The sequence below is a fragment of the Loxodonta africana genome, chromosome 6 (assembly GCF_030014295.1).
Source record: "Loxodonta africana isolate mLoxAfr1 chromosome 6, mLoxAfr1.hap2, whole genome shotgun sequence".
Taxonomy (NCBI): domain Eukaryota; kingdom Metazoa; phylum Chordata; class Mammalia; order Proboscidea; family Elephantidae; genus Loxodonta; species Loxodonta africana.
The window spans coordinates 99,061,446-99,076,023 of NC_087347.1; the positions used below are offsets into that span (position 1 = coordinate 99,061,446).

General features: G+C 43.4%; 1 protein-coding gene across 1 annotated transcript in view; it reads right to left on the bottom strand.

Annotated features, from left to right (window-relative positions):
- KIF5C (kinesin family member 5C) overlaps positions 1-9,534 on the bottom strand; it is a 208,426-nt gene extending 198,892 nt beyond the window's left edge. The window contains exon 1 of the mRNA XM_003405850.4: positions 9,190-9,534. Coding sequence (XP_003405898.1) covers positions 9,190-9,315 — 126 coding nt within the window. The 5' untranslated portion in view covers positions 9,316-9,534. The remainder of the gene's footprint in view (positions 1-9,189) is intronic.
- Positions 9,535-14,578: the final 5,044 nt, after the last annotated feature.

The following is a 14,578-nucleotide window of genomic DNA, read 5'->3' on the forward strand; positions in this document are numbered from 1 at the left end:
AACTATAGTAGTAAAGGAGACAAAGGCATTAAAAAAAAAAATTTTAAAGAAGTTCCTGACCCCTGGAGGATACACAGAGAGAGAGAGAGCTCTGGTGATGCCGTGATTAGGAGCTACGGCTGCTGACCAAAAGGCTGGCAGTTTGAACCTACCAGCTGCTCCTTGGAAACCCTATGGGGCATTTCTACTCTGCCCTAAAGGATCACTATGAGTTAGAATTGACTCGACAGCAATAGGTTTGGTTTTGGTTTAGATAGGTAGATAGATAGACAAAAAGATCAGATAGAGATGACAGGCAGATAGATAGACAGACAGACAGGCAGACAGATAGATAGATGATACCAAAAAAACCAACTGCCGTGGAGTCGATTCCAACTCATAGCGACCCTATAGGACAGAGTAGAACTGCCCAATAGTTTCCAAGGAGCGCCTGGTAGATTCGAACTGCTGACCTCTTGGTTAGCAGCCGTAGCACTTAACCACTACTCCACCAGGGTTTCCAGATAGATGATAGATATAAATATAACCACATATATGATTATTGCCGATGAAAGTAACAGTCGATCATATATTCTATATGTAAATGGAACATGAGATTTGCCTTCAAGGATGGTTGACAACGGCACAGATAAGATGAAAAGGCTTGCTATTCCAGGCAGGAAAAAGAGGAAAAGGTGTAAAAAATGGGAAAGCAAGAAGGGCTTTCAGGGATAGCCAGAGTAGGGCAGTAATTTGGGGAGACAAAGCTGATTCTGCAAATAAGGAAAATTACAAGGGGAATAGTGAAAGTGGGAGATAACTGGTATTCATTGAGCATTTTCTCTGGGCCAGATACTGTTTCAACTAGTTCCTTTCATTTCATCCTAAGATCTCTATAAGTAGTTATTATGTCTACTTTAAATACGAGAAACTGAGGCTCAGAAAAGCTAAGCAACTTGAAAAATCCATACACACTAGCTGATGATTTCACACTCAGTTCTGTTCAAGTCTTCAGCTTCTTCCAGCAGCCCCATTCATTTACATAGCACTGGCTGTGTACTCATCAATAGTGAGTGGCCTCCAGTAGCATGTGACACATGATGGCTACACTCTTATGTTTACTCAAACATGTCTTCAGAGGGTATATTTACAAGAAACAGCTAATCCACTCTCGGGTGATGTCATCGTGCCTCGGATGGTTGCTAATCAGCTGACTTTAAAATAGGGAAACTATGCTGGATTTTCTCAGTGGGTCCAATGTAATCACATTGGCCCTTAATATTGGAAGAGCAGGGTCTCTTCAATAAATGGTGCTGACAAAATTGGATTTCCACATGCAGGAAAATGAAACGGGATCCATGCCTCACACCATACACAAATTGAAAATGGATTAAAGGCCTAAATGTGCAAACTAAAACCATAAAATTCATAGAAGAAAAAGCAGGGACAACACTGTCAAGCCTAACTTTTAACAACAGATTATCTAATATAATAACAAAAGCACAAACACCAAAAGACAAAAATAAATAAATGGTGACTCATGAAAAATTTTTAAAATTTTTCATCAAAAGACTATTAAAAAGGTGAAAAGACAAGGTGCCAACTGGGAGAATATCTTAGGTGACCGTACATCCGAGAAGAATCTAATAATGAAAATATATATAAACCTTCAACAACTTAAGGACAAAAAGACAAATAACCCAATCATAAAATGGACAAAGGACTTGAATAGACACTTGCACCAAAGAGGAAATTCAAATGTCCATCAAACACATGTAAAGATGCTCAGCTTCATTAGCCATCAGAGAAAGGCAAATCAAAATCACAATGAGATAACAATTCACTCCTACTAGGACAGCTAGGATTAAAAAAAAAAAAAAAGTCTGAAAATAACAAATCTTGGGAGGATGTGGGGAAATTTGAAATCTTACCCACTGCTGCTGAAAACATAAAATAGTACAGCCATTGTGGAAAACAGTGTGGCAGTTCCTCAAAAAACTAAAAATATACCAACCGCTGTGACCAGGATCACAATAGAGGGTCCTGGCGAGAGCGAGACAAAAGTGTAGAACAAAAAATGCATTTGTAAAAAAAGCCCAGACTTATTGGCCTGATAGAGACTTAAGGAACCCCCGTGACTATGGCCCTAAGACACCCTTTGGACTTGGAACTGCAGCCATTCCTGGAAACCATCTTTCAGCCATGCAGCAAACCAAACCAAAAAAAAACCTGTTGTTGTTGAGTCGATTCCAACTCATAGAAACAGGCCTATAAAATAAACAATAACACCAGAAAAGAACACACAACATAGAACAATTATATAAGACCAAGAGGGTAGCACTTACCCAAAAGAAAAGACGAGAAGGCTGGAAGGGGTAGGAAAACCAGACAAAAGAAAAGGGGGAGCTCAGGGAGGAAACAGGGAGAGTGCTGACACAGTGCAACATCACTTGAACACTTTGTGTACAATTTGTTGAAGGGGAAACTAATTTGCTCTGTAAACGTTCACTTAAAACACAATAAAATTTTTTTTTTAAACTGAAAACAGAACTACCATATGTCCCAGTAATTCCACTCCTAGGTATATACCCAAAAGACTTGAAAGCAGAGACTCAACCAGAGACTTGTACACCAATGTTCATTGCAGCACTATTCACAATAGCCAAAAGGTAGAAACAACCTAATTGCCCATCAACAGAAAATGGATAAACAAAATGTGGTACCATACACACAATGGAACACTACTCAGCCAGTAGGTGAAATGAAGTCTTGATACATGCTACAATACGGAAGGGGTTGGAAGAGATTATGCTGAGTGAAATAAGTTAATCACAAAAGGACAAAAACTGTATGACCTCACTTACATAAAAAGACAAGAAAAGGCAACTATAAGAGAACAAAGTTTATTAGTGGTTACCAGGCACGGAAGGGAGAGAGGGAAGGAGGAAGAGGGGGATAAAGGCTATGGAAATACCATGTTGATAAAGGGTAGGGTTGCGCAGCCAATCATAATTGCAGTCAATAAGTTGTACGCCTGTAAAAAGTTAAATTCGCAAAAGTTGTGTGACAGACATATTTATCAGACGGACCAAAAAAAAAAAAAAAGAGTAGCTAGTGAGACTGCTTATGTACAACCAAAAATCTCACAGGATTTGTTTCACTAGTTTGGAGGTTCAGGGTCATGGTTACATGGGGACATCCCAGTTATGGCCTAATAACATATTCAGTACTTCTGTTCTACCTCCTAGTTCATTCCACAGTGTCTGGGGTTTTAAAAACTTACAAGTGGCCATCCAAGGCACAACAACTGGTATCTATTCACCTGGCGCAACAGAGGAAGAAGAAGCTAACTGCCTCCATGAAAAACTGCCTCCTTTCCCATGAGACCAGAAGAACTGGATGGTGCCAGCTACCATTACTGAACATTTTGATCAAAGATTTCATAGCAGAATCCTAATTAAAAGGGGGAAAAGGCAGGACAGAATTTCAAATACTCATGGACTCCAGACTTCCCAATGCCATGAAGGTTGAATGAACCCCTGAAACTATTACCCTGAGATAATCTTTAAACCTTAAACCAAAACTATCCCTGAATCAGTCTTCTCAAAACCAAACAACAAGCTTAGCTTAACTAGTAAAAAAAAGTCTGGTATACTCCTTTAAGAACTATCCATATGGGATCAAATTGACAATAGCAAATTGAAAGATTAGACAGGAATCTTTTAGGGGCAGTGAATTTACATTACTGGGGGAGGAACAACTCAGAAAAGGAGGGTGAGAATGGTTGTGCAACTCAAAGAATGTAGTCAATGTCACTAAATTGTACATATAGAAATTGCTGAATTGGTATATTTTTTGCTGTGCATGGTCTCAACAACAACAAAGTTAATAAAATAAAAAAAAAAAAAAAATGGAAGAGGAAGGCAAAAAAAAATCATGAGAAAGATGTGCCACAGAAGAGGCAAGAAGGATGTGAAGCATGAAAGGGATTCAACCTGCCAGTGATGGCTCTGAAGATGGACAAAGGGGGCCATATGGCTAGGACCTGAGGGCGGCCTCTAGCAGCTGAGAATGGCACCCAGCTAACAGCAAGCAAGGCAACAGGGACTTCAGTCCTACAACCCCAAGGAACTGAATTCTGCCATCAACCTGAAGGAGCAAAGAAATGGATTCTCCCCTTGAACCCCCAGAAGGAACACAGCCCTGCCAAAACCTTGATTTTGACCTTATGAGTCTCTAACCAGAGAAACCAGCAAGCCTGCCAGAGTTCAGACTTATGGAACCTACGAGATAATAAATACGTGTTGTTTTAAGCCACTAAATTTATGGTAATTTGTTATGACAGCAATAGAAACATAAAACAGGATAGTTACATGACTATAAATTTGTGAAAATTCACAGAAATGGTACACCCAAAACAAGTATTTTTACTGTATGTAAGTTTAATAATAAGTTTTAACAATGTTCTTACTTTTAAAGACCATTACTTTGGGAAAAAAGAAAAATTCTAGGGCCTGCCCATACTTCTTCTTTAGGCCTTAATCTCCCAAAAGATAACTCAGGCTTAGAATTTTGTTTCTGTTCCTGCCAGCCCCTCCCTTCCTGCCCGTCCACTGCCCAGCACTAATCCAAGCTCCCAGAGATTGAGGCCCTTTTCCACATCACTGACCAGCACAGGGTTTGTGGCTGCTGTTTTGCTTCGGCTCTCACACAGGCCAGAATTTACGATGCCTCGGAAGGAGGCACCCATCTTTCATAAGACCTGCTATCCCAGGATGGCAAACAGGAGGAAAGCCCAACAGGTGGAAATTGAAGTGTAAAAGTCCATTTCAAAGCACTTTACCGGAACTCTCCAAGTCAGAGCTACCATCAATACAATTGCATCAAAACCAAAGTACTGGATGACTCACCAGGATTTTTAGCTGCTAATGGAAGAGTACTCTGAGAAATGCTATAAAGCCAATATTTTTCTCTGACGAATTAATGTGTCACGGCAAGGAGGCCCTTTCCTAATCACTAGGCCCCCCCACCCCCCTCTATATTTCCACCTCACCACCAGTGTCATTAGCTCTCCTAAATTTTACAAAGTTGAATACAGTTCTTTCCAAATTTTCTATAGCATTTAAGAATAATATATCCTATTTTACTAGGCCTGCTCAGAAGAATAGTACTTGTCTTAAAAATTATTTTTTAACCACTACTCACAATTGACTCTATGGCAACAGGTCTGGACCTGCAGCCTACAGACCCATATTTTAAGGGTCCATAAATAAGTCAGTCATATCAAAGCAAAGACCTCCAGAATCAACAAAGAGATCAATAAATATTTATTAAGCTCCATCTATGGGCAAGGCCCCGTGGAGTATAAAAGAAGCAAAACATGGATGGCCCTTGCTCCCTTCCGTCCTTCCCCCCATGGCCCACTGTATTATTAGACATATGATTAAAAAATAATTACAACCTAAGGCAAAAAATAAGATGATATACAAAATAAATACTAAAGGAGTTCAAAGTGGTAAGAGATCGTGGCTGGAATGGTCAAGTAAAGAAAGTTTTGTACATGAGGTGAAAGAAACGCAGGTATGGTGGAGAGGATTCCTCCAACACGAGGTATTTTCTTAAAAAAGATATCTAGAAATTCCACCTGCAAAATCCTCGTCAGCATACACCTCCATAAGAACTGGACAGACCTTTAAAGAAAAAAAGTAACTTCAGCTTTGGTGGAGGTTTCAAAAACACAAAGAATCTCAGGGGTTTTCGATTTGAACTAAAAGCTAACTCCACTGAAATTCATTCTTTCCCACTGTCTGAGCTGGCAATGAATGCAACTGGCATTTCTGTTTGCTTCCAGGCTTCTTTTGTCATCCACACAGTCTACACCTCTGGAGATAAGGAAGGCAGTACCCCCATGAGGCAGACCCAAGTGAGCCATGTCAGCCAATTCCAACTGAATTGACTTGGGGCCATTCTACTCAGTGTATAATGCAAGATACAGTCTGCCAAAACCATCATTTCCTTTAGTTAATGGGAAGGGTCCTAGCTCATGCCAACCCAAGTCCCAACATCCTATAACATCCAGCAGTCTTATGTTCTATACACATGTTCACCAAAAGAGGTGTAAAACAATGTCCACTGTAGCACTATCCGTATTAGTCCCAAACTGGAACTATTCAAATATCACACGTTTGGCTGCTAACCAAAAGGGGGCTGGAGATTCAAGTCCACCCAGAGGTGTCTCAGACAAAAGGTCTGGTAATTTACTTTCGTTAACTCAGCCACTGAAAACCCTGTGGAGCACAGTTCATAAACTTAACCACTGATGTGGTTAGGGTTATATAATGGAATACTATAGAGCAATGAGAATGAATGAACTGCTACAACATGGATGAATTTAATAAGCACAATGGTGAACAAAAGCCATGTACAAAAGAGCACACACTGTATGGTTCTACACACGTAAAATTTAAACAACCAGAAAAAGTAATCTATGGTATTAGAAGTCAAATAGTGATTACCCTGAGTTGGGGGGAGGTAGTGGCTAAAGGGGAGCCATTTGGGGCATTTCTAGGGTCCTGGGAATGTTGTGGTGCTTAATCTGGGAGGTGGTTACAAGAGACCATTTACTTTGTGAAGATTCATCAAACTGTACACTTACAACACTTTTGTATATGCATGTTTTACTTCAATAAAAAGTTTATTTAAAAAAAAAAGAGCTGAAAACTGGCTGTTGTATTAAAGGCTTATAGTAGGATAAGCAAAAATCACTTTCCAGTTAAAAACAAGTATTCACACCCAAAGGTTTTTGTTTAAATTACCTGTGAGTTTATATGGTGACTTTCCTTCAATATACTTAGTTAATAACATATATATGTATATATACATATATATAAACCCAGTGCCGTCGAGTCGATTCCGACTCATAGCGACCCACATATATAAAAAAAAAAAAAAAAAGTTTTTTTTTTCATATATATAGATGGGAAAATAATATACTTATATTATAAACCAAAAACTAAGCCCGCTGCCATCAAAGTCAATTCCAACTCATAGCAACCCTCTAGGACAGAACAGAACCGCCCCATAGAGTTTCCAAAGGGTGCCTGGCGGATTCGAACTGCCGACCCTTTGGTTAGCAGCCACAGCACTTAACTACTATGCCACCAGGGTTTCCACTTACATTATAGACACTTATGTTATCATCACAATATTTAAGAAGGATAAGCCTAAAATTAAAGATCTCTGCTTTGCACACAGATCAAAAAGATAATTTATTAATCCACCTCACTTTATCAGAAGAAGAAAAAGAAAACTTCTCCAGGCTCTTCTTTAAAACCGCTGGAAAAAAAATTAGGGTCACCAGGACATGTTCCAGTGCTACACAATTATCTGTTAAAAATTTCTTACCAGCTAAGAGGCAGGGACTAGATGTCCAGAGTAACTCCCACTCTAAATCACAGCCTGGCTCAGGAAATAGCAGATCAGACTGTAGGCAGACCCAGACTTCTAACTTTAACCCAAACAAGCCACTATCTGCCCCCAGTTTCTGGCCATGGATATGTCACTAACCCTGACCCGCCATTAACTGCAGAATTTCCCTCCTCATCAGTAATTGTAGCATAAATCTCTGCAAGTAAACACAAGCAAGGAGGAAACCCTCTTTCCCACCCTCATAGGTCAACTCTCAGAAAGAATACCCATCTGCGTAGCATTTGGAGGTCATGGTTTTCTGGTAACTGTGAAAATGGGGAGTGGAGGAGTCATCAAGAGCTGCCTTGGTAAAGAAGGTGTAGAATGAAGCCGTTTCGGTTCCACAGGCGCGAAGAGCCACCACCCTACAGTTACAGCTAGCACCTGCTGGTCCCCGGGGCCCTTCGCAGGGACTGCGGCAAAACAACCTTGGCGAAGATGCTGGGGACTTCCAGTGTGCAGACAGACTCAGACAGCTTCAGCAAGCCCCTCGGTAAATTGTCACCTGTCAATCATTTGACCTAAATACACTAACCACTGGGGGGGGTGGGAGGGAGGGGGTTAGTCGGAGCATGCTCAGTAATCGGGATGACATCATTTAATCAATGCTGGGGACCGCAAGGCTGCAAGAGCAGCCTCGAGCGGGCTGCCAAGAACATGTCAGCGGGGACCAGGAGGCTCCCATTAACTCAGTCCCTCCCCACGCCACTGGCATACAAAGGGGGCACCGTCAGCCGCACGCTAGGGGCCGCGGTGGGGGAAAAGGAGGAGGGTAGGGCTGACATATTCCTTAAAGAACTAAAACCCAGTGGTATCCCCTCCCCCCACCAGCAGCTCCGGCAGCAGAAGAGCGCTAAGTCGGTGAGAAAGGTGGGAAAAGAGGTTAAGAGGGAGGGGGCCTCTAACCACACAAAGTAACTTCTGCTCTTGGCACAGATGGGCTATCTGGTGCGCTCTGGGTCCCTTCGCTCCACAGATAGGGACACAGCCTTCCCTCCACCCCGTAGGAAGCACATCCCAGGATCCGCCAACACAAGGTGGGGGGTAGCCCAAGCAGGGAGGGGGTCAAACCCAGGCTCCACGTCCAGGGAAGCCTGGGTTGAGGGGAAGCGGAACGAGACACACCAGACCTCCAGAATACACCAAGGCCACCAGCGTCCCCTTCCCCCACCCCAGGCTTCCTCGCGGGGCAAGACGAAACGCCGCAGGGAGCCGCGTCTATGCCGCCGCGGGAGCTCCGAGTCGAGGCCAGGATATTTCCAATACCTTTTTTTTTTTTCTTCATTTTTCGCTAAGATCGTGAGAGGAGTCGTCAAAGTGTTCGATAAATCGAACTGATTCCTGGAAGCATTTGTGGGCTACATAGCTCATACTTTAAGAGAAGCCCCGGCACCCGGGCTTGAGGGTACCCAACACTACCCACGCGGCGTGGCCAGGACAGGGAACAATAGGCCCACTCGGGCCCCCACCCCGCGAACAATGGCGGCTCCGAGCCCTTCCTCGCCTCCCACCCCCACCCCCGCCACCGGCGCCCGCCCCGCCACCCCCAGCTTCCCTCCACCCAACCTGGAGGGAATTATGGGTGGGGTGGGGGGGGTCACTCCTCAGTCCACCCGGGGTGGGGGGTCTGCCCCTCGGGGATGTCCGAAGGGGCGACCCGAGCATCTCCGCTTCGTCTGGGGTGTCGGGGAGTCGGGCTGCGGCGCGAAACTGAAGGGGAGGCCAGGCCCCTCGGCCACTTACCCCAATCACCACGGTTTCATCGCCTTTAAATTTGGGGATGAATTTGTCCCCACGGAGGATCTCCGCCTCGTTGAGGGGCCGAAACCGGCACATCACTTTGATGCTGCATTCGGCTGGATCCGCCATCTCGACCGGCTGCGGGGAGGGGGCGCGGGGATGGGTTGGGGGCCGGGGCTCCGCACGACAAGGGAGGAGGCCGCGAACCGCACCTCCCGCAGCGAGGCTGCCTCCTGCAGCCTCCGACGCCGCTTCTCAGCAGGTCATCGTGAACTCGGGCTGCTGGGGAGCTCTGGCCGCTCCGAGCCCGGGAAGGGAGGCAACCTACCAGCCCCCGGCGCCGCCCTGCCCCTGCCCTGCACCCCGGCCCCACCTGCCCGCGAACACGAGGCGGGCGGACGAGGCGACGCGCAGGGAGCGAGCCTCTCCCGGCTCAGACCTCCCGGGCTCCTGCGCGCTCAGCCATCCTGCATCAGCACCGGGCGCTCCGCAGCCTCCCGGTCCCGCCCTCCGCCCCGCCCACCCCTCCGGGCCCGCCCCGGACCGTGACGTCACTGCGGAGATCCGCCCGCCCTCGCCCCGGCTCGGAGCCTGGCGCGGCGCATCCCGGGACTTGTAGTCGCTCCACGTGCATGTGAAAGGTCAAGGATGCCTGGAATTGGCTTTCCGGGATAGTAGTGGTGCCCAGGTGTGACCTCCAAGGACCTGTAGGTCCGGTCTAGCTGTCCAAGCCAAGGACAGAGTGGGAGGTTATATCCTATATTCCCGCTGTTCTAAGAATTGTGAGGAAAGTAGGGGGAAATGAGATTTGCCGTGGATGTTTGAAGCCAATTATTCCTGGAAATGCCTGTACATAGACAGCAGTTCATAAGACGTTTTGACTCCTTTAATACTCGATGAAGGTTAGGGACCTTCTCCATTGCAAAAAAAAAACCTCTTACATACCCTCAAGATTTTGCATGCTATTTAAGAGGGTACCTGGACTCCTGAAGACTAGGAGTGGTTGTTGTTAGCTGCCATCAGTGTGCCCCCACTTTATGGCGGCCTCATGCATAAATAAACACTGTGCCATCCCCATGATGGATTGAGAATCAGAATGTTCTGGTCCATGGAGTTTTTATTGACTGATTTTCAGAACTAGCTAAACAGACCTTTCTTCCTAGTCCATTCAAGTTTGGAAGCTACCCTGAAATCTGTTTAGCACCATAAAAACACACAAGCCTCCACTGACAATGGGTGACAGCTGCACATGAGGCACATGGCTAAGAATTGAACCCAGGCCTCCAGCATGAAAGGTGAGAATTCTACTACTGCCTTTTCCAACTAAAGTAGAATATTTAGCCAGGAGGACAACAAAAGCCAAGGTATGGAGCTCAGACTGTTTGGCACGGCCGTAGATGGTAAGGAGACCTATGGGGCCAGAATGGAACAGGTGAGAGATTAGTTCAAAAGGCAATTTGGGGTCCAACCATAAAAAAAACCTTGAAGGTCAAGATAGGAATTTTTATCACTGGCCTAACCTGGAACCATCCTTGGACACACAGCAAATCAATCATGTAGATTTCTATGTTTGGTTGTGCTGTGCTTAGACTCTGCAGATATGTGCTGTCCCATAGAGTAGCCACCAGCCAAGGTGGCGACGGAGCACTTGAAATGTGGCTAGTGGGACTGACGGAGTGAATTTTAATTTTATTTAATTTGGTTAATTAAAATTTAATCAATCTTGTTGTTGTTAGGTGCTGTCAAGACTCGTAGCAACCCTATGCACAGCAGAACGAAACACTGCCTAGTCCTGCACTATCCTCACAATTGTCACTATGTTTGAGCCCGTTATTGCAGCCACTGTGTCAATCCATCTCGTTGAGGGCCTTCTTCTTTTTCACTGACCCTCTACTTTACCAAGCATGATGTCCTTCTCCAGGGACTGATCCTTCCTGACAACATGTCCAGAGTGTGTAAGACGTAGTCTTGCCATCCTTGCCTCTAAGGAGCATTCTGGTTGTACTTCTTCCAAAACAGATTTGTTAATTCTTTTGGCAGTCCGTGGCATATTCAATTTTCTTGGTCAACACCACGATTCAGAGGTGTCAGTTCTTCTAGGGTCTTCCTTATTCATTGTCCAGCTTTCACATGCATATGATATGATTGAAAATACCATGGCCTGGAACAGGCAAACCTTAATCCTCATCTTTACTTTTCAATACTTTAAAGAGGTCTTTTGCAGCAGATTTGCCCAATGTGTCTTTTAATTTCTTGACTGCTGCTTCCATGGGTGTTGATTGTGGATCCAAGTAAAATGAAATCCTTGACAACCTCAATCTTTTCTCTGTTCATCATGATGTCGCTTATTGGTCCAATTTTGAGGATTTTTGTTTTCTTTATGTTGAGGTGTAATCCATAGTGAAGGCTGAGATCTTTGATCTTCATTGGTAAGTGCTTCAGGTCTCTTCACTTTCAACAAGCAAGGTTGTGTCATCTGCAGAATGCAGGTTTTTAATGAGTCTTCCTCCAATCATGATGCCCCATTCTTCTTCATATAGTCCAGCTTCTCAGATAATTTGCTCAGCATACAGATTGAATAGGTATGGTGAAAGGATACAACCCTGACGCACACCTTTCCTGACTTAAACTGTGTAGTATCCCCCTGTTCTGTTTAAACGACTGCTTCTTGATCCATGGACAGATTCCTCATGAGCACAATTAAGTGTTCTGGAATTCCCATTATCCTGAGTGTTATCCATAATTTGTTATGATCCACAGAGTCAAATGCCTTTGCATAATCAATAAAACACAGGTGAACATCTGTCTGGTATTCCCTGCTTTCAGCCAGGATCCATCCGACATCAGCAATAATATCCCTGGTTCCACATCCTCAACGGAACCAGGCCTGAATTTCTGGCAGTTCCCTGTTGATATACTGCTGCAGCCACTTTTGAATGATCTTCAGCAAAATTTTGCTTGCATGTGATATTAATGATACGGTTTGATAATTTCTGCATCCGGTTGGATCATCTTTTTTGGGAATAGGCATAAATATGGATCTCTTCCAGTCGGTTGGCCAGGTAGTTGTCTTCCAAATTTCTTGGCATAGACAAGTGAGCACTTCGAGTGTTGCAGCCGTTTGTTCAATCATCTCAACTGGTACTCTGTCAATTCCTGGAGCCTTGTTTTTCACCAATGCCTTCAGTGCAGCTTGGACTTCTTCCTTCAATACCATCAGTTCCTGATCATATGTTACCTCCTGAAATGGTTGAACATCGGCCAATTCTTTTTGGTATAGTGACTTTGTGTATTTCTTCCATCTTCTTTTGATGCTTCCTGTGTCACTTAATATTTTCCCCTTAGAATCCTTCAGTATTGCAACTCGAGGCTTGAATTTTTTCTTTAGTTCTTTCAGCTTGAGAAATGCTGAGCATGTGCTTCCCTTTTGGTTTTTTATCTCCAGGTCCTTGCTAATGTCATCATAATACTTTGTCTTCTCAAGCTGCCCTTTGAACTCTTCTGTTCAGCTCTTTGACCTCATTTTTTCCTTTTGCTTTAGCTACTTGATGTTCAAGAGCAAGTTTCAGAGTCTCTTTTGCCATCCATTTTGGTCTTTTCTTTCTCTCCTGTCTCTTTAATGACCTCTTGCTTTCTTCATGCAAAATGTCCTTAATGTCATTCCACAACTCGTCTGGTCTTTGGTGATTAGTGTTCAATGCGTTAAATCTACTCTTGAGGTGGTCTCAATTCAGGTGGGATATATTCAAGGTTGTACTTTGCCTCTCGTCCATTTGTTCTAATATTCTCCAGTTTCAACTTGAACTTGCATATGAGTAATTGATGGTCTGATCCACAATCCCCCCCAGCCTTGTTCTTACTGATGATATTGAGCTTTCCCATCATCTCTTTCCACAGATGTAGTCAATTTGATTCCTGTGTATTCTACCTGGTGAAGTCTATAGATGCCATTTATGTTGGTGAAAAAAGGTATTTGCAGTGAAGAAGTTGTTGGTCTTGCGAAATTCTATCATGCAATCTCTGGCATTGTTTCTGTCACCAAGGCCGTATTTTCCAGCTACCAATCCTTCTTAGCTTCCAACTTTCACAGTAATTATCAATGCATCTTGATTGCACATTTGATCAATTTCAGACTGCAGAAGCTGGTAAAAATCTTTAATTTCTTCATCTTTGGCATTAGTGGCTGGTGCATAAATTTGAATAATATTCATATTAACTGGTCTTCCTTGTAGGCGTATGGATATTATCCTATCACTGATGGCATTGTACTTCAGGATAGATCTTGAAATGTTCTTTTTGACAATGAATGAAATGCCATTCCTTTTCAACTTGCTGTTCCCGGCATAGTAGACCAAATGATTGTCTGATTCAAAATGACCAATACCAGTCCATTTCAGCTCACTAATGCCTAGGATATTAATGTTTATGTGTTCCATTTCATTTTTGAAGATTTCCAATTTTCCTAGATTCATACTTTGTACATTCCAGGGTCCGATTATTAATGGATGTTTGCAGCTGTTTCTTCTCATGTTGAGTCGTGCTACATTAGCAGGATCCAAAAGCTTGACTCCATCCACATCGTTAAGGTCAACTCTATTTTGAGGAGGCACCTCTTCCCCAGTTGTATTTTGAGTGCCTTCCAAACTGAGGGGCTCATCTTCCGGCACTACATCAGACGATGTTCCACAAGGTTTTCACTGGCTAATTCTTTTCAGAATTAGACCGCCAGGTCCTTCTTCCTAGTGTGTCTTAGTCTGGAAGCTCAGCTGAAACATGTTTGCCATGGGTGACCCTACTGGTATTTGAGTATTGGTGGCATTGCTTCCAGAATCACAGCAACACACAAGCCCCCACAGTACAACAAACTGACAGATGCATGGGGCAATCGATCTTAATTAGTTAAATTTAATTTGACCTGGATCATTGACTACATGATCAAGTCACTGTTAATTAATATTTAACTACATTTCAAAATTATTTGAAAACATTTATGTTCATTTGGAATGGCTTGGGTATGTGAATCTACTTTTTTCAACTGTAATTTTATGAAATCTAAATACAGATTATTTCTGATGAAAATTTATTGTTCAAAACCAGAAGTGCTGAGTGTAAAATACAAACAGAATTTTGAAGGCTTAGTATTAAAAAAAAAAGATACGTCGTTAATAATTCTTTTATACTGATTACATGTTGAAATGAAAATACTTTGGATATATTGAGTATATAAGATATGCTAAAAGGTTAAGTAAAATTAACATCACCTTTTTTTTGGGGGGGGGTCTTACTTTTTTTTAATTGACTGCTGGAAAATTTCCACCACGTATCTGCCAATTCGTTGTGCTATGGTGTCTTGTGTGTTGCTGTGATTCTGCAAGCTATGCCACAGGCATTT